Raw genomic sequence first — 20,770 nt, 5'->3', positions numbered from 1 at the left:
AAAGATAAACATTAAAAATATATATATATAACACTTCAAAGTAACTCAGATGGGTCCTAATGAATTATTATGACCAATACTAAATTATTACTAATTATTACTGTGTGCAAAGAAAGCTCTTCCTGAATACTTAACTACAGAGCATACTTTATTTTCAGGGTCTTTATCTTTGTCAACATCAAGTAACCATTAATTAGGTTCCTGACCTCAAGGTACATGCTGTAGTTAAAATGCAGTATCCAGGGAGTTAAAAGGTATGCTTTTTTTTTTTTCTTTTTAAATATGAAGATCATTAGTTAGAAAACATGAAAGGAAGAATTTAAAAGTCCTGAAATCAAATGGATCCAGTAAGCATTGAGATCTTGCAAATCCTCATTTCAGAAAATTAGGTTAGCACCAAATACATTTAATTTAAATCTAAACATACAAAATAAAATCCAAAAGTATTTGTTGCAGCTACATTTAAATGTTAGGTGACTCAATACCATGGTACAGGTCCATAATATCCCTGAGGTATTGTGCTGAGATGATTTTTCTGCTGGCCCCATTTCTATCATAATTTTTACTCATCTAAATATTACTTCCAATTTGGGACTTTTTTTTTTTTTAATGAACTAGAACATTTAGCCAACAAGTAAGTTTGAACAGCACTAAGCAATATGTATAATTTCTAAGAGAAGTGCTCCACCTCTGGATTAGGAACTGAAAGGAATAAAAATTCTCAGAATTACTTTAAAAACAAACTGAAGGACCTAAAGAGTTGGGGTAAAAAAATAATGAAAAGTATTGGGAAAAAAATTACCTTTGAAAGGCCGACTCATTTTCTGCTATGAATCATGTGTCTTGAGAGCAAGGGTATGAGCTTGAAAAGGTGGTAAAATGTATATATTATGGTATCTGGAGTTCCACTCAAAGAGAACTGACTTTCACATTGGACTCATTTAGTGACAGGCTTGGATTGTATTTACTTTACCACCTACTTCGTTTCTTACACTGGATGTTGCAGAAGGCTAAATGTGTAGGACTAGATGGAGAAATAAAGTTGGACAAAGTTCCTCTACTTTGATAAAACTCCCATTCAGGAGAAAATGATAAAGGTTCAACAGCAATTCAACATTTATTTTACTATGTCAATACCTGAAAAACATGTATAATCTTAAAAGATGAACATACAGTCTAAATAAAGTCATTTTTTAAAATTTTATTAGTACTGTTTACCAATGGGGAGATGCAGTTTATTTACACCAGCAGCCATAGGGGCAAGGGGAATACACAGTTAGCAATCTGTATAGGATGGGCTACTTATGCAAAAATAATAATCTCCAAAACAAAGGACAGTGGTGAGCTTCACTACACTTCCCCAATGATCCCAGCATGCGATAATGCCAGGCAATGGCCCCTGGACATGCGGTGGTGGGAACTAATGTCTGGAAGAAAAAGCCACAAACCACAAAAATTTGTAAAGAACCCCTTCCCCCCATACACACACACACACACTCAGATACATAATAGAATTACAGGGTGATCAATATACTTAATTGAGGAAGGAAGGAGGGATAGGAATTCTGCTGTTAGAGGGAAGATAGGTAGGGAAGGGAGAGTTCCTAACCACTGTCAACTATATGGTAGGGAGCATTCACTCCCCAGAAAAGAAAGGAGTTAGTTTGTCCCCTCAGGGCACCTGTTGGACCTAGCCCACTTCATACCCAACCAGGAGAGGCCTAGGGCTACTGCCCTAATAACGGGAGGGCAAAAAACAAAAACAATAACCAAGAGGGAGGTAATATGAACCAATGATTATTCAAAATTACTTTCCACTTCTTCCTCCTCTAACCAAGAGAAAGACCAGAAAGCAAACAGTAATATCACAATCAGAGCTCCCTCCCTGAAGGAAGAGTGGACGATGACCCTACCTTCAGCCTGTTTCTCAGACGTTATTTGGGAATAGGCCAGAGTTTTACTTAGATCCTCCTTTCCCTATGTATCCCCTTAGAAGGAGATGTCTATAAAATCAAGGGCAGATAACCCAAAATTATTTTAGCTCTTGCTGAAGTTTAACTTTCTAAAAAGTTATTACAATTCATGAAGACCAATCTGTAACTACACCTTAACCCTGACCAGAACAATTCCAGGGGGAGAATGCAATAATAGACAGTCTTGAAGCCAGCCCTATTACTATGGTTCCCTTAATGTCTATATGTAACACAAATCAGTCCATACAGTGCAAACAGTTCCTTCTGGGATAAGGATACATGCACAGCAAGGTTTAGAGAAAACAGATCAGGACCCACTCCATCCCTGTGTGTGTCAGTCTTTACTGGTCTTCTGCTTAGGTCCTAAGAGACAGTATCCAAGTGGAGGTGGGAAGATGTAACTCCTTATGAAGTAAGACACAGCAGGAAGGCATCTAGCAAGGCAGTCCTATAGGAAAATGCTTAGGCATGACACTGCCTTTCATATACAAAAAATTATGTTCTCTCCCCATTTTAATCTGAACAGAGGAACCCCTCAGAAAGATTCTTCTCTGGATCTCCTGGAAGAAAAGAAGAAGAAGAAGAAGAAGAAGAAGAAGAAGAAGAAGAAGAAGAAGAAGAAGAAAAGAAAAACTTAAAACAAGCCAAGGAAAGGGAAACTGGGCAGGCTTCAGAAGCAGGAGCATCAAGAGAGATGAATTGAAACTGGTCAGTGTGAAAGCAGGGTGGCAGGCAGCACCTGGAGTTGTGAGCTGCACCAGATAGGCAGTGGAGCAGGGGACAGTAGGAACATGGGGCCAAGCCAGACAGATGAGGCTGGGCCCCTTACTGGGGCACAGAATGAGGTAAGAAAACATTTCAAATAAAGCAGCACCGTTCCCGCTCACTTTGGGGCTCTCACCCCTCTACACTTCATAAACCCTCGATCAGGGAGTAAAGTGGAGGGTAGTTTTGATATGTGGCTCACATTTCCCAACCTTGCCTATCCCATTCCCTGACTTCTGACAACAAAAGGACAGCTCTTGTTGTCAAGAATGTCCAAATGGGACTGAATGGAAGGGGCTGCCCCTCATGAGGGACAGAGGTGGGGACAGTCTAGATGGTCACCATAACAGAGCTTTGACTGACCAACCCAAGGAACAGGGGCATTCAATAGGATACTGCAGTCAGATGAGAGACAACCCAGTCTTGCTCCTTGGCTCCTAGCACTAACCCATTAACACTGAAGGTAGCTGGAAGAGATCCCCTCTGGGCTCAGCTTTCAAATCACAGTCTCCTGCATGGCCATTATACTTTTCAGTAATTCAGGCCTGCCCCTGGCATGAGAGGCAGGTAGTGACCTGGCATAATGACCAAGTCAGACACACGGACTGGCTAGGTAACACTATAGTAACTCAGAGTAGGAAAATGACTGCCCCACCAAACTGTTGTTCACAGCATCATATATCCAGATATGAATCTTGCAGTTTAAGAGATCGTGCATAGTTGCAGAGGCCCCTGCTACCTCTTCAAGGGATCATAACTAAATCCTCAGCCTGCCCGGATAACCAAGTTGTCCATTTACCAAGCCTATGCCACCGGGTGGGGTGCAAGACAAAGGGCTCTGTTCAGCAAAAGGTTAGCCCTTGTCCCCAAGTCTGTTCAAGTCACTGTAAATGCTGGACCTTTGGGAAACTGGTAGCTTTGACCTTTTCTTCTTGTTGGAGCCAAGATCACAGAGCTTCCCCTACCAGATTCAGTTGTAATTCTTTTTCTTGGTTTTCCCAAATTGGAACTGTTAACATCCAGATCTCATACCTGACTTTCACTTGTCTTGGAGAAGTCCAAATCAGAGGCTCAGAGATCACAGGAGCAGTCCCACTGAGGCCCAGTGATTAAGGCCTGACCATCAGCTATGTCCAAACTGTCAGTAACCGAGAAAGCCCTTGACATCAGGCAGACGGCAAGGCTGAGGAACCAAAGGATTTATATGCTGGGTACACAGCTGCTCACCTGTGCAATGGACACAGTACACTCGTGCACTTTCTGCTGTAGAGCTCGACCTGCACGGTACGGTGCACAGGATGCACAGCTCCTCCTGCCCAGGGTTTCAAAGCTGATTCCAGGTAATATAAAAGGATCCGAATTCCTAAATTCTCCACTTTGGGTTTTTAAAGGCTAGGATCTTCAATGGGAATTGAGACTTTTGTCTTATTTTATTTATTTTATTTTTTTTCTTTTTCTACTTAGATACCTAACTTCTCCAAACCACAGGACCGGTCTATGTTATTGTCCTGGTCACCCTCTGACTCTCTCATGTTGCAGCTACTGGAATTCTGGGGGTGAGCGTTGCAGCTGCTGATCAGGCCCATTCCCAGATTCTCCGGGAAGGGAGCAAAGCGGAAGGCGGCACGCTCCTTTATCTTCCACAGGCTGAATGCCAAAATCCTTCACGCTACCAGTTTCTGCGAACTCCAGGTAGAAGTAGCCACACTTGACTGCCCGATGCACCTCAAAGCAGAAGCCCAAACAAGAATCCTCTATTAGGTCTACGTATATCTCCTGAGCGATGGCCTCTAGCTTGTTAGTATCCAGGTTAGCCAACGAAATTTCCTCCATTTTAATCTGTAAACGACTGTGGAGAGGGCGCTCGTATTACTCACAGCAGCACCGGCAGCAACACGTCGGGCTCCTCGGGCCGCGCCTAGGCCTAGAGGCCTGTCAGGGCCGCGTCCTCAGGCGGCGGGGGCGGAGGCGTCCGCGGGGGCGGAGGCAGAGCAGCAGCCAGCGGCGACTGCTCCCGAACCTCAAGTCCTTCGGTTTCTTCTGGCGTCTCCCGGGGTCCGGGACTTTGAGCTCAGGCTGGCCCCGGACTCACCGCCAAACGGTCTCAGCGCCTCAGCCAGCAACCCCGGCCTCTTCCGCTCCCAGGTCCGGGCTTAGCCCCGCCTCCTAACTTCCGCCCCTCAGAACGCCTGCGCACTGGTCCCGAGCAGACTCGCGGTACTTCTCACTCCGCGCAGGTCCCTGGGAAGCCTCGCCGTTTATGATTTCGTTTGCTTCGGAGAGCCAAACGTGTCGGACTTTCCTTATCTCTAATGTAAATGGATTGCAAGGATGCTGCTGTTTTCTGTTATTTTATTTGTAGATTTAAACATTCTCTAATGAATTCACCACACATGCCTAATTGATTCCCTCATGAAAATGGCAAATAATGACATGCGCCTTTTGGTAGGATCCAAAATATGATTTTAGGAACAGTTCTCCGAATACGTTTGAAAATTTCACTTATATAATTGACTTTTAATTATTTCTAGTTAACTGCCGCATTTGTCATTTAAATCCACTAGATGGTGCAAGGAAACAAATTACAATATAATTTGCCTTTCAGTCTTAAAAATAAGAACTAGTTACTAAAGACATAATTCACATATATTGATCCCATGAACCTAAGGCGTTTATCTCATTTATAAGTCCATTAAATCAGAGTGATTATAAGTAGATTATCATATACATCTCTAAAATAATGCAAAGAGAAATTTGCACGTCCAGTCTCTATTAAAAGAGGGAGGAAACCTGAAATAAAGGAAACCTGGGAAATAAAGGTAGCTTTCCCTAAAATTATGCAGCATGAATGTGAGAATTAGATCCAATCTACCGGAGTTTAAATCCTAGATCCAACATTTAGCCGTTCTGTATTTATCTGAATAAAGCTAGTCTCTATTTCATGGTTAAGATTAAATGATAGCGTAAAAAAAATCCTCTTGTGACAGTGCCTTACATGTAAGCAAACATTCAGTAAATGTGAGCTATTTTAGTCATATTAACTATGGACTAGAATATACCATAATGAAAATACTGTAGTATGTACTTCACTTTTTGCTAGTTTTTTGGTCCCTGCCACCACCACTGAAATAGAGCAGCCTCTTGAATCTTTATAATATATCCAAAAATAGCTGTAACTAAAGAAAGAAAAACTTTAAAATATGTACCTTTCTGATTCTTTAATTTCTTTTCCAGAATAAAGGAAAATATAGACATGTATCTTTCATAATGTATATGATTATCAGAACACTCTCAAATAGTTTTATAAATCATTCTTTTTATCTCACTTCATATGAAGGTTAAGTACCAATTAACCTTATTTGGTTTAGGAGTAATTTATCAGTGCTTGTACCCATCCAAATTTTTTGATTGTGTATTTTATCATCTTAAAAATCACAAATTGGCAGATATAAAAGATTTTGAAAGCTTAGGCCATTTAAGATTCATGCATGATAAAACTTTTTTAAAATAGAATTTATTCTTCTACTACAGCTATTATACAATTTATATGTTCTCCACTCAAAAATTGGTACCATGTTTTGATAGGTTAGAATCTGCATGTAGCCATATGTTAATCCATAAAATATAATGATTAAGTGCACAAGCTCTTGAGTCAGATTACTTCCTACCAGTTACTATCTGTGTGAACTTGTCCTATCTATTTATGTAAATCTGTTTTCTCATTGCAAAATGTTGGGGACAGTTCTCATCACATAGGTTTGTTGTGAGATTTAAACGTGACAGTGAATATAAAAATTTTCACAAAGTATCTAACAAAAGTATATAATACTATATTATTATTTTTTTGTGATATGTCTAGTTAATACAGATGTTAAATAGATTGCTTCCACTCCTTTTCTCTCATGCCTTCTGCAAATCTGTTTTAAAGCAATACTTCTTAAACTTTCATGTTCATACAAACCATTCAGAGACCTTTTAAAATGCAGATTATAGTTCAGTATGTCTCACGTAGGGCCTGGGTTTCTGCATTTCTAATATACTTTGATGCTGCTGGTTCATGGACCACTTTGAGTAGCAAGGAATTAAAAGGGCTTGATAGTGGACAATTGTTCTTCATGGTGATTGTCTCCCATGTAATTTGTTCTGGCCAAATTATCATGAGAGCCTTTGCATATTTGATTTTGATGGGAGAGAATAAAAGATTGTTTCTCTGCTTCTTAAGTCCTCCTTATATTGTGAGAGCTGGAACTGAAGTCCTCAATTTATTCAATGAAGAGGGGTCATCAATAAAATATACTTCAAAGTATATTACAAGCAGACCATCATATTAACTGAAATTCAAATAATCAGGACGATGGCTAGGTTTAAATTTTCTGTCCGTATTTTATCAAATTTACTTTTAGAACAGCACCACTTTTGTGACATTGAAAATTTGCATTGATGTTCATCATCACCTTATTACCTCTCTTCTATTTGTTTAATTTAACTAGATTGCCTTACTTCTCACTGAAATGTACTGAAGTCTTTATATTAAATCAATGATATGCCACAAAAAGAAGTTAGAAGGAACTCCTTAGTTCTTTTGCAATCAATAGGGTTGAAGATATGTAAGCCTTTGGTATAAAGATGAAATGAAATAAAATAGATATTCTCCATTATCCAAGCCATTTTTTCAATATAAAGCAAGTGATGGGGATTAATTCTTCATAAGTAAGTGATCTTCAAACAATATGTACATCATATAGGTTTAAAATATTTAGTACACAAATTAAGGTAAGTATAAGGAATTTACTGTGAAAGTTTAATTGTCTTTATTTTCTCCCCATTCAGTTGTAATATATGCACTGAGAAAATCAACTCTTTCAAAGAGGAACATGCTTTAAATTGTTATCTAATGGTTTTTATGAAAGGTTGAAAATCCATAAAACAACTATTTTTTAATAGTCACACATTTTTCTGTGTATGTGTTCACATGAAATAGAAAAGCGAGATAGTAGAGTGCATCATGGATAGTTCTGGTAGCCAAAAGACAGGGGTTGCTACTAATTTATTATTTCTGCTACTAATCTATCAAGTGACTTTGGGCAAGAAGGTGAATTCACAATTGTTAAAAAAAAAAAAAGATAGGTGGGCTCATGTTTTCTGAATGTTTCTTCTAAAACTAAATTTCTGTGAATTGAGTAATCTAAGAAAATAGGTTTTTCAAGTTATGGGTCAATATGTATATATATTGGCCTACAAAACTCAAGTGTTAGGTCCTCAACTGGATGACTAAGGGTTTTCTTATTACAAACTAATCTGCTCTACTACCTAGGGCATCTTGAAGCACCTTCAGGGTTTGGAAAATTATTCATCTACTGAACACTAGCTGAGTGTTGCAATTATCTTGCCTAATATCTGAAGGTGTTATTTGTAGATATTTATTTTAGTTGAAAAATTTAATTTCTGTAACGATTTTGACTCCTATGAAATTCACTTTTACTTATAAAATATTCATTAAAACTTCATTTTTTTTCTTTACTTACCCAGGTATTTAAAAATAAGTGAATAGCAAATTAGAGAGGGAGGGAACATTTGGCCATACGGTCTTCTTCTTAGTTTCATTGGACCATGATTTATGTCAGAAATAAGTTATGTAGTATTATGCCTTCTTGTCAATAGTTTGCAAAAAGAAATGTATGTGTGCCATAAGTCAACAGTAAGCACTCACACGTCCTCCCAGGCATGGCCAGCTTGAAGTTTCAAATTCATCCTCTGCTGAAATCCATTTTTCAGGATTTGCATTTAAAAACTGATTATCATGCCTTACATGAGATTCTGAGACACCACAGTTTGATATTAGATAAGGGTGTCATGCTAAAATTGCAATGTCTAAAATAAATTTACGATTTTAATCTGCCCTACTCAACTGTGAAATCAAGGTGACTTAGTGAATTTTGGCGTTTATAACAACTCTGGCTTATGATCTTCTAAAGAGAAAGATACTGTAATCCTGCTAACTATAGTTAGTAAGTAGTGTAGTATATGAATAAAATTTTTAGCACTTAGCATAATATAGTCTTTTTTAAACAGTTGATCTTTCTATATATCAATTGTTGAGACCAGTTTGATCTACAGAAGTGCTCCAGAGGCTCTCTGGAATGATTTTCATACATTTGTATGTACAGAAATATGTTTTAAAAAACATTTTAAAAGTATTTATGGCATTGCCTTGTAGGTTATAATCTGTTTCGTAAGACAATATAATAATTGTTGCTGGATCCTCCCTGTGTGAGAGAGTGTGCATGGTAGTGCAGAGAAGGATATGTGTATACCTTACAATTGGACGCAAAGAAGGGCCCAAAAAATGTAAACCTGAACACAGAAAATAATTTCTGATTGGGCAATGTGGATGTGGCAACAATTAACAGAGACTTTTAAAAACCCTTGTTTTAAATAAATTTCAAACTTACAGAATCGTAAGAATATTAGAAATAGCTTATATATATCTCCTCTTCACCCAAATTTACTTAACATTTTGCCACTTCTACACTCTTTCTCCCTCCCTTCATTTCTCCCCCCCCCCCCCCGCCCCTCTGGAATTTCCTTATCACAAACTAATCTGAATTATTGTTTTTTCTAATCTATTGGATAGTGGGTTACAGATATCATGCCCTATTACCTCTAAATATTTCAGTGTGCCTATGCCATAAGGTTGTCGACATTCTCTTATCAATCACATTACAATGATCAAATTTAGGATTTTGACTAGGTTAAGAATTGACTAATACTATTGTTTAAAATACAATCCATATTCAAATATTGCCAAATATCCTAATAATGTCCTTTCTAGAGTTTTTATTTTTTTCCTGGAAGCCAGGACTAGATGTTGCATTTACTTGTCGTGTCTTTGTAGTCTCTTTTAATCTGGAACAATTACATAGTAGAAAATTTTGAAAAAAAAAAAACAAAACACAATGATGTGCACATGTTCAAATACATTCAATTTTAATCTAATAAAAATACTTTTAAAGACGTGGTTTCTCTAATGAAAGCCTTAATTATGGTAAAAAAAATTATCTTAGCAGATCAGGGTGCTGTAGCAATGTTGCTTGAAAATGAAGATGATTCTGGGGCACGTGGGTGGCTCAGTCGGTTAAGGGTCAGACTCTTGGTTTCAGGTCAGGTCATGATCTTAGGATTCCTGAGATGGAGCCCAGCATCGTGCTTGGGATTCTCTCTCTGCCCCTCCCCTGATCCTTCTCCTTCTCTCCCTCTCTTTCTCAATAAATAAATAAAACATTAAAAAAAAAAAAATGAAGATGAAGGGCACCTGGGTGGCTCCGTCAATTAAGCTTCTGACATCGGCTCAGGTCATGATCTCTCAGTCCGTGGGTTCAAGCCCTGCATCAGGATCTGTGCTGACAGCTCAGAGCATGGATCCTGCTTCAGATTCTGTCTCCCTCTCTCTCTGCCCCTCCCCTGCTCTCTTTCTCTCTCTCTCTCTCTCAAAAGAAAAAAAATGAAGATGATTCTGAAGAAAGCTCATCTACCAGAGTGAGTTTACAATGCTGACAACTCAGGTTTCTTTTGGACACAGATGCCTTCTGGAACTTCTATTACATTAGTTTTTAAATATATTTAATGACAGTAATATTGATGCCTTTTCCTCCACTACTAGTCCATATACTTTAGGAGAACTTGATCTTGCTAATTCCAGTTTTGCCAAGCACAATACTTTTTAGAAATATAACCCCCAAGATTGTAACATGACATGTAACCTTGACCTGTCCTGATTGGACCTGTCCTGATTAGTAAAACATGCCTTCAACCTGTCTTGATTAGTAAAACATGCCTTTTGGTTACTAGTGCACAGCAGAGTAAACAGAAACAGCTGAACATAGAACTCACCAAGAAAAATCCATGGCATTTTTTTCCTTAATCAGCCCAATAGAAAAAGGAAGAAACTAAACTTATATCTTCATGTCTGTAAAGAAATGAAGGCCAGAGATGTTAAATAAATTGTCCAACTAATTGGTGGCAGAATTAGGACGTCAGGGCTTCTGAATCCTAATTTTCTCTTTGTTACACAATAAATGTATTTTGTAAAGACACTTTAGAGTTAGCATTAATATGTATTACATCAAAATCTTACTGCCAATGTAGCATTTACCAATGGCCAATGACATATACAATTGCTTAAGCACTCTGCTTATCCATAGCTGCTAAAATATGGATATTATTTATCACTAATAAAGTGAAGCTCTACACATTTACACAAGGTACTGTTTAATTTTTTTATTTTTTAAATCAATTGTTTGAAACTTTTGCTTCATTTGGATTATCAAACCATGCATTAAACAGAGAGATCATAAACTTAATTTAGAAATGTATTTTGAGGGTTTTAAGAATAAAATCTTCATATAAAAGTTCTTACTGTCTAAGAAGTATTAGAGGTTTTCACGAAATTGGTTTCAGATTTCTCAGTGCAAAATTAAGTTTCTTTCTATCTTTCTTATTTTCTTTCTTTTGCCATAGTTCTTTGCATTCAAGTTATAAAGAAGTTTTCGTGTAATTAATTGAATATACTTTTTCCCCCTAATTTGACTAATGTCCATTAGGTTTGTTTTTGTTTGTCTTCTCCCATCAAGAGCTGTCTCATATTTTCTTAAGTCAAGCTGTTAACCTGGTGGGTGGGATGCTTTTACTTCTTGTGTTCCATAGACAGGCATCTGGCACTTGCCACCAAGTGAGAGATTAATTTTCTTGTGAAAATCTTGGTAAACCTTAAACTTAGAGCAAATTTAGGCACTAACATGAGGGTATCTCAGAATCTTTCACAGATTAATTACGATTTTTTTTTTATTCAAGTAGCTCTAGTTTTCCTTTCTGAACTTAACCTCATGTTGTATTACCTCTTCTTTTCTTTCATTCATCTGAAACTGCTCTTCGATTTTCAATTCGCAAAGGAATTTTTGATCCTTGATTTGTCCCCATTCTCATAGGTTATTAGCTGCTTTCTAGCCTCGCTTTTTAAATATTTCCTAAAATATTATTCTTACATTATCTTACTCTAACTTTACCAAATTTCACTCCTTATGAACATCAACATCTACTTTTGCCACTCATTTTCGTTTTGTAGCCAGCCCCCATTGCTGTTAAATTTTAGTCAGTTGTGAATACATCCTTAACATAGCCCTCAAACATTTTTCTCACTTCCTGACTTGTGTGGTTCTTACTTGACTAGACGTTGTATCTTACAGAAAAATACAAACATAGATAAGTACCATCGTTGTCATTTACTGCAATGACATGTATAGTTTTTTGAGAGAGAGAGAGAGAGAGAGCGAGAGAGCTCCTGATGTGAGGCTCGATCTCACAACCATGAGATCATGAACTGAGCCAAAATCAAGAATCAGTTGCTTAACTGACTGAGCCCCCCAGGCACCCTCATAAAAGACCCTTAATACTTAATATATCATCACGATCTACTGCACCAAGGATTAGAATTAAAGTTTGTCTTTGAGTATCACCTACTATTAGTAAAATTGTTGCTTCATAACAGGTATTTTTCTGAGAACTCAAAGAATGAAGTGAAAATTTAATTATTTAAAATAGAATAAAGTTAATTCTATCTTATGGATTCACTGGACATATCTCTAAATCTAAGCTACATTAATAGGACCTTGGTGATATTATTTTTTTCTATATTCTTGAAACATTTTTCTATTTCATTATTAGAATAACTATTTCATCAATAATTATCAATTATTTTTAAAAGGCAAAAACAATAAGAAAACAGAAGAATGATGAAATCGTCTGGTCACATAGAGGTAAACATGGGCAAAATCAAGATTATTACTTCTTTTTGTGAATAAAGTTGTTTGGGGACACAGCTACATTTAATTTCTGTATTGTCCATGGCTGCTTTTTCTTCAATGGCAGAATTGAGAAGTTGCAGTGAAGACCACATAACTCCTAAGCCTAAACTATTTAATATAGCCCTTCAAGAAAGTTTGTTTCTGCTATCCTTCTGTTAGAAGGATAGAATATCAGCAAAATAATTATTGTCTCTCACTTTTACTATTCTGTGTCCCAAAATACTGCATCATCTTTCAAGAAGGTGTAAAAGAAGGCTGGAGATAACATCTCTATGATCTGCTTTTAGCTCTTACTGAACACAATTGAGAATTGAGGAATCTTCATTTTCTGTCCTTAATGGTGTAGAGAAGAAAACTGACAGAGGAAGATGTTTTACAATTATTGGATGAATTAGAAGATAAATTCAAAGGGATAGATAGCAGTAGTCTAATGATGGTGAAATGGATCATGGATATGAAATGGATCATGTAAATGGAATCTCAGACAATGAGACAATGAGTCTGCAGATGACAGTATCTAGATGAATTTTCTAGAATCTGTAAGTGAACAATATATTTCCAAGAAAAAAAGGGGCATATGGTAATTACATTTAGCTAGTAATTAGCTAGGAAGACCTTCATTGGGCAACGTTTTGCAGAAGAAATTATTTTGCTGAAAGGAGGTGTGATATATTTTTCATCTTTTATGAAGTTTTTGTACCAAAATTTACTTGTTGCAAAAAGTCTTTTAATGGTTACATTTATTTAAAAATTTCTAACATAGTTGTTTTCCACTCTCTCTTTAGTCTTATTTCAGTGAGTTATTTATTAAATGGCAAAACTATTTTTTAGCAGGCCCACTGGACGCAGATGGCAAATAATGGTGACAATTTTCCTGATATATTGAGGGTTAGATATTAATGACAAGAACCAAAGAGGAAATAAATCGAAGGAATAAACTTTGACAAAGTAGATGTAGTGTATTTTATGTTAACTGTTTTTCTCTGGGAAGTAGCCTGTCTGAATCCTACACAAAATCGCAAGCATTCATATATAAATGAATTTGTTGGCTTTATAAAAGGCTTTCTCTTAAAACACACGAGTGGCATCTGCCCTTGAAATAGTTCTGTGCCGTGAAATTCTCTTCTGGTCAAACATAGGTACTCTTGCCATTTTTATCTAGATCAGGCCTCAGGCTCCCGAAGCTAATTTGTTTCATAGTGTTTCTTTTGTTTGCCTGCCTGTTCCCTTTATTTTTAACGCAGGAAGGTGTTTTTGCAGGGATATTTTCATATGCTTACCTCTGGTTCTTGTTAATGTTTCCTTGGGAGTTCAAAGAAAATAACAAGTCGGCTTTTTTTTTTTTTAGCCCCAAATACTTGCTCCCATAAAGCCTACATACATAAACAAGTTACAACACAGAATTAAAAATAAAAAAACCAAAACCCTCAATATCAAGATGAGCTAAGAAAAAAATAAACTTCTCTTCCTACCCTTGAGATAGTCCATCTTTTGGCACTGTACCTTTTTACACTTGGTGGTGCAGGGGAGATAAGTCAGGTTAATAGTTTCAGGCTGTTAATTCAGTTAAATTAGGCAGTTTGCAAATTGACAAAGATTAACTCATTTTTTTAAACCTACTTTTCCCTGCACAGAGTCCATTATAATCCTATACAAATATCATTGTATACTGTAGATTGGGTGGTGGAGGGGGGGATGACAACATGGAAGAAATAGAGAAATGGGAGACAGGTGGGGGAGATGTTGGTTTCCGAATTGACACCGGTAATTCCTTGAATTAAGGATTCAAAATAGCAAATTCCTTACACCTATGCTCCGGTATCATTCATTTATAACTTTTCCCATATTCACTTTTGTTATGAAAGCACACATGGCGATTAAATCCAGCATCTCTGAAGTTACACCCTGGGCCGCTTACTATTTGTGTGACTGTAGGTGGTTCACTTAACACCTCAGAGTTAGTTATATGGTCTGTAGAATGGATATTAAAATAGTGCTTTCCTCATAAGGAATTGTGACAGAAAAATAAAATGTAAATTGATGTTGGACATTAACTATTCAGTAAACATATTTGTATAGTGATGTGAGAGACATACTAGTCTTTGAACTCTTTTCTTTAATGTTTATTCATTTTTTGAGAGAGAGACAGAGCACGAGTGGGGGAGGGGCAGAGAGAGAGGGAGACCCAGAATCTGAAGCAGGCTCCAGGCTCTGAGCTGTCAGCACAGAGCCCCACACGGGGCTCGAACTCATGAACCATGAGCTCATGACCTGGCCGAAGCCGGACGCTTAACCAACTGAACCACCCAGGCGCCCTGAACTCAAACACTCTTGATTTTCAATCACTTATATTCAAAAAATATTGAAGATTTTTTCTTTTGTGTTTGGAACTTGAGGTACAATGATAAAGGAGTCCACTTGCTCTTTCAAGGAGCTACTTAGTGGAGGTAGAGAGATAAACATAAATATGAGAGCTATGCTAAAAATGTGCACAGAATTCAGTAAGGTATACCCGAAATACAGTGGTTAGTTTTATTTGCAGGGAAGGGAAATTTTTGTGGGAATTTGACTCTTTAATAAGGCTTGGAAGAGGAATGTTGTTTGTTAGTAGATATAGGTGGAGTTAGGAACATTTAGGTGGAGAGAAAAGCATAATTAAGAATATGAAGGCATGAGGGGTGCCTGGGTGGCTCAGTTGGTTACACGTCTGACTTAGGCTCAGGTCATGATCTCACTGTTCCTGAGTTCAAGCCCAGCATCGGTCTCTGCTGACAGCTTGGAACCTGGAGCCTGCTTCAGATTCTGTGTCTCCTCCTCTCTCTGCCCCTCCCCCACTCACACTCTGTGTTTCCCCAAAATGAATAAACATTAAAAAAAATAATATGAAGGCATGAAATAATATATTATATTCATTATCTGTTAAGTTATTCCATATAGCTAGTGGGGGAAGCAGTGGTTTGAAGCTGGGGATGGGATGGAGGGGAGGCTGGAAAAAAAAGTTTTGTGATCACTGAAGGGCTTTCCCAGAGATTTGATATTAGAAAGTCTTTCTGGCATCAGTGTGGAGGATGAAATGGAATGTTGCAAAACTATGGGCAGCAAGGTTACTCACAGATTATTGTAGCCCAGGTGAAAGATCAAAAATTCATAAACTAATACAATAGAATTAAAGATGAAGGAAAGGAAACAATTATGGTAAATACATAGGAGTGAAATCGATAGGCTTTGTTTGGGCTGCAATAAAAACCTCAAAGAATGACAGATAAAGTGAAATGAGGTTATTTAAATAAAAGTACTATAAGCTACTTTTTGTAAGCTATAAGACTGTATGATTTCCAGTTGTTATCCACCTTCAAGATTGTATAATCAATGACTTAAAAGACACAATTAATATGTTGTCCTACAAAATATAACTATCATCTGCTCTTAAAGTTTATAAAGCTTCAAATTGTCTTTTAAAATACAGTATTTCAAACTTTGGAGACTGTCCTAATAATCCTAGGATACTTGTGAGGACTTATGCCACCATATGTTTCCATAGAATTCAAGCTTCTTGTGTACTTACAACACATTATTAGATTGGCCAAACCTTAAAATTTTACCAGAAATACAGTACGTACACACACACAAACATAAACACACACTTGGATCAAACCAAAGGAACTGTTGAGGTAATAGACTTACACATTTTTATAGTGTTTTATCTATAGGAATAGAACTTATAAGAATGAATTAGAGGCATAATTCCAAATAGACTTACATGGTATTCATTTTTGAACTGAAGCTCAACTTGTCTTCATATGCACAGGTGACTGAGAAGAATCAAATTAGTTTTCAAGTGACAATCCTTCTTTTCATAGAGCTAGCAAAGGCCTTTGGTGGCCAAAGCCCTATAAACCTTGACAAAAAACTGCCCTACATACACCCTAGGTCTTTGACTCATTTATTGCTGGAGAAATCCAACCATGCCTGGCATGAGTTTAAAAACATTCAGAGATCTCGTTCTTATATTCCACATTTTAGGGTCATTTATCCATTGACATTAGGTCTGCCACATCTGTTCATGCATTTAAATGAAAGTTAAAGACCTTCCTTTTTGATCAAGTTTTAGTGTTTTCATAATTTATATGCACCATGCAATTCTAGAAGAGTTTGTTCAGAGCAATTTTCTCTGTTTTATCTGTCATTGGTATTTTTATGCCTTTTATTCCACAGCCTTTAAGATGTGATGTGAATAAAAACAGCTTTCTAAATAAAGATTGATTGCTAACAATTACCCAATAAACAGTAGTCTTCATATGAGATAAACCCCTATATACGTTGGTTTAAATGATAGAACAGCACATATCTTAAATTACTGGAGTATACACAAAGTAGTATCTTTATATACATGTTCAGTTGTGAATTTTTCTGAGAAAAATATTTGACAAATGTTTTGTTCAAATTGCTGAAAACACTCAGTATAATGTTTTCTTAATATGGGCATCAGAACCATGATTTTTTTTCCCATGGAGTTTGATTCTGTCCTATTGAGAGGAATGTGTCTTATTGGGATTGAATGGAGTCATTCCCTATCACATCCACAGGTGAAAAATCTGTCTTACTTAAATTCTCTTCCTTAATCTTTAGCAATCTTTCTAACACGTTTTCAATCTAATGGAAAAAAAGGTGGAACGTTTGGGAGAAAAGCTACTAGCTTTTCCTACACAAACAAGTTTGTTGAATTTATATTCACATTATTTCATTAAAAATATATGGGCATGTATCAAAGGACCTAGATTTTTTGTATTGACCCTCAGTGGATAAACAAACTTATGTCTATAAAATATGTTTATAAAACATCTTTTAAAATTTGTGGTAAAATTCAGTGCTACTTGAAGCACTGAGGTATAAGGAAGCACAACAGTAAAATAAAATAATGTCAATATATTATAAATGGAAAAATACCAATCACTATCAGAAGAAATAAAATGTGTCCCAAAGATAGTTGGATGAAACAGCTCCCCCATATTTAGTGAACACATAAACACATGCACACTTACTCTGACACACTGTTCTGGAATTTATTAAACCTTTTTTTTTTTTTAACTCAAGAGAGTTCCAAGCAGGAGTTGTATTTTTCCTCTCTAATTACTTCAAACTTATATATTTAAGCATATATTCAACTCTCATGTATGTGTTTAAAAGACTTTGAGTAAGACTCTGATTTCTCTTTTGGTAAAACAATTCCCAAATTAGATCTTGAGTTCCACTCAACTATACTGAGTTCTGGAGTTGAATGTCTGCCTGCTTGCATTATATCCCCATTTGGTTGTCTATTAGGTACCTCAAACATCTCTAAATGTCTAAAGCAACAATTTTGATCTCTCCCCCACTTTTCTCAGAGAACTGCCTTTCCATTTTTCTTACCCTATCTCATTTACCACTGTTCAACCAGATAGCCAAAATAAAAATTTAGGACTTAATCTTGATTTCTCTTTATTAATTACATCTGTATCCATCTGTTGGGATTCTGTGGTTTAAAAAAAATACATCCCAAATCATATCACTCTTCACTTCCTTAACTATTACTACCATCATGAATATGTCACCATCATGACCATGTCACCATCATGTTCCACCTCATTTGTGACAACAGTCCCCTAACGAGTGTCTCTGCTAACACTCTTTCCTCTTTACAGTCCATTTGATCTAATGTAGGCACACATACACACACGCAGGTGCGTGCGCACACACACACATACTCACTCTTAAAATTCAAATATTTTTCCCTAATAGTTAGTGACAAATTTCAACTCTTTATTTATGCCTACAATGTCCTATAGAATCTGATCATTGGCTCCCTTTCCAAACCTATCTTCTCTGTCTTTACCCACTATGCTCCATCCATACTGGCCTTTTTGCTCTTCCTTGACAAGCTCATCCTTATCTCAGATTGTTTATTCACTCAGTGTGAAATACTTTTCACCCACATCTTTACATGGTTCCCTTTTTTCTCAATATATAGGTTTCTTCTCAACTATCTCATCAGAGAGGACTTCTCCAATGAACTTACTGAAAAGAACCTCCTCATCATACTCTGTATCTTCACTTGGCTTCACTTCATCTTAATTTATTTTTTAAATATTTTTTAATGTTTATTTTCTTTTGAGAGAGAGAGAGAGAGAGAGAGAGAGAGAGAGAGAGAGAGCAGGGGAGGGAAAGAGAGAGAGGGAGACACAGAATCCAAAGCAGCTCCAGGCTCTGAGCTGTCAGCACAGAACCTGATGTGGGGCTCAAACTCACAACCTGTGAGGTCATGACCTGAGCCGAAGTGGGACGCTCAATCGACTGAGCCACCCAGGAACCCCATCTTACTTGATTTCTTTATACATCCAATTTCTATCTGCAACTATACTATTTGCTTGTTTATATATTTGTATCTTATCACTCTCATTAGAATATAAGTACCAGTAAGTCAGACATTTTGTCTTAGTAACTGCCGTATCTTCAGTAGCTAATGAAAATACCTGGAACATACCTTATACTTATAAGTGCTAAATGCATGAATAAATGAATAATTAAAACTATCTGGAATTAATTTTTCAACTTCCTTCTCTTATTTTAGTACTTTAACATGAATCAGGCAGGCAGGATGTGTGAAGTATGTACAGGTGTCATTGATATTATTGCCTCTACATTGCTCTGTGACCATAGGTATATCAAAGATATCTATTTGCCTTATTTTATTCATTTTGAATAGTGTAGATATAATTGTTTGAGAGATGAGAAATTAACTTCTGTTTCAAAGTTGCAGTACAAGTAACATATCTGAAAAAGTTGAATATATATGGGGAACACTGAATAGTAAATACTTGGGTTAAAGGAGTGTTAAAATACATGTCTTTTTTTTTTTTCTTTTCAAATCAGGCCAAAGTCCAAAAAAGATAACCATTCAACTTTATGTTTATGAGAAAAGGAGAAATTTTATTTTTTAGGAATAAAGCACTTTATCAAATAAGTACATGTCAGACTGTATAGTCCATTGGTTGCTTACTTATCGAAAATGTTAACAGGTATTTTATTAACCTTTAAGTATTTTATCACCCTTCACCTCCCGCTCCAAATTTTAGTGTTTTACTTCTGTTTTGTAAACTGCTCTCAGTTTTTTTAAACTCACAAATCCTCTGTTTTTCCATATGTAAATTGAGCATAAAATACCTGGCTCATAGAATGTTGATACAATGTATGTGAAGCACTTAGCAAGTTGTCTTGCCTTTTAGGCAGTAGAGTACTCAATCAATTGGGCCTCATCTTACTCTGTGCTGTGTTATGTCAATCATGTAAAAACTGTGTTAAAAAAGGGTGGGACAACCGGGCGCCTGGGTGACTCAGTTAAGTGTCTGAATTCAGCCTAAGCCATGATCTAGTGATTTCTGAGTTCAAGCCCTGTGTAGGACTCTATGCTGACAGCTCAGAGCCTGCAGCCTGCTTCGGATTCTGTGTCTCCCTCTCTCTCTGCCCTCCCATGCTCATGTTCTGTCTCTCTCTGTCTCTCAAAAATAAATAAATGTTAAAAAAATTTTTTTAAAGGATAGGAGGAACATGTTAATATGGGTTTTTTAAAGATAGCTATCTCTATATGCTATGTGATATGTATGTGATAACATTTTTTATTATTTTTCATATTTTCAAAATATCTCGAATTTAACATGTTATTTTTATATTCCTAATCATATAAGCAATAAAGACATAAGAATAATTATATTTGTATAAGATTTTTTTGTACAAATAAGAATATTTGTATTTAATACTTTATAGATAGATAACTTATTTAGCCAAGAAAAGTTAATAAGTCCTTAAGGATTACTACAAGGCATCTGAAAGAATTCGGAACATATAAAATACATACATATATATTTTTTCTTTCCTATATATATATATATATATATATTTATATTATTTTTCCTTCAAAAAAAAGTATTTGATTATTGTAGAAATACCTTTGGATTGCTATTAGTGTCCTGAGGAAAATATAAAAGTCTTTTAAAAAATAGTAAACATCCAAGAAGGGGGGCACCTGGGTGGCTCAGTTAGGTAGGCATCTGACTCTTGGTTTCGGCTCAGGTCATGATCTCATGGTTTGTGAGTTGGAGCCCCGAGATGAGCTCTGTGCCGAGAGTGCAGAAGTTT

The 20,770-nt window shown here is 36.5% G+C and overlaps 1 protein-coding gene across 1 annotated transcript; it reads right to left on the bottom strand.

The window, feature by feature from the left end:
* Positions 1-4,136: 4,136 nt before the first annotated feature.
* Positions 4,137-4,707, bottom strand: ATXN7L3B (ataxin 7 like 3B). The gene has a single exon (XM_027071242.2). The coding sequence runs from the start codon at positions 4,569-4,571 to the stop codon at positions 4,278-4,280; it is 294 nt and encodes a 97-aa protein (XP_026927043.1). The 5' UTR covers positions 4,572-4,707; the 3' UTR covers positions 4,137-4,277.
* Positions 4,708-20,770: the final 16,063 nt, after the last annotated feature.

Source organism: Acinonyx jubatus, chromosome B4 (assembly GCF_027475565.1).
Source record: "Acinonyx jubatus isolate Ajub_Pintada_27869175 chromosome B4, VMU_Ajub_asm_v1.0, whole genome shotgun sequence".
Lineage (NCBI taxonomy): Eukaryota > Metazoa > Chordata > Mammalia > Carnivora > Felidae > Acinonyx > Acinonyx jubatus.
This window is presented reverse-complemented; position numbering and strand designations above follow the sequence as displayed.

Excerpts from the sequence above, each read along its gene's own strand:
- ATXN7L3B (XM_027071242.2), bottom strand. The coding sequence starts at position 4,571 with ATGGAGGAAATTTCGTTGGCTAACCTGGATACTAACAAGCTAGAGGCC.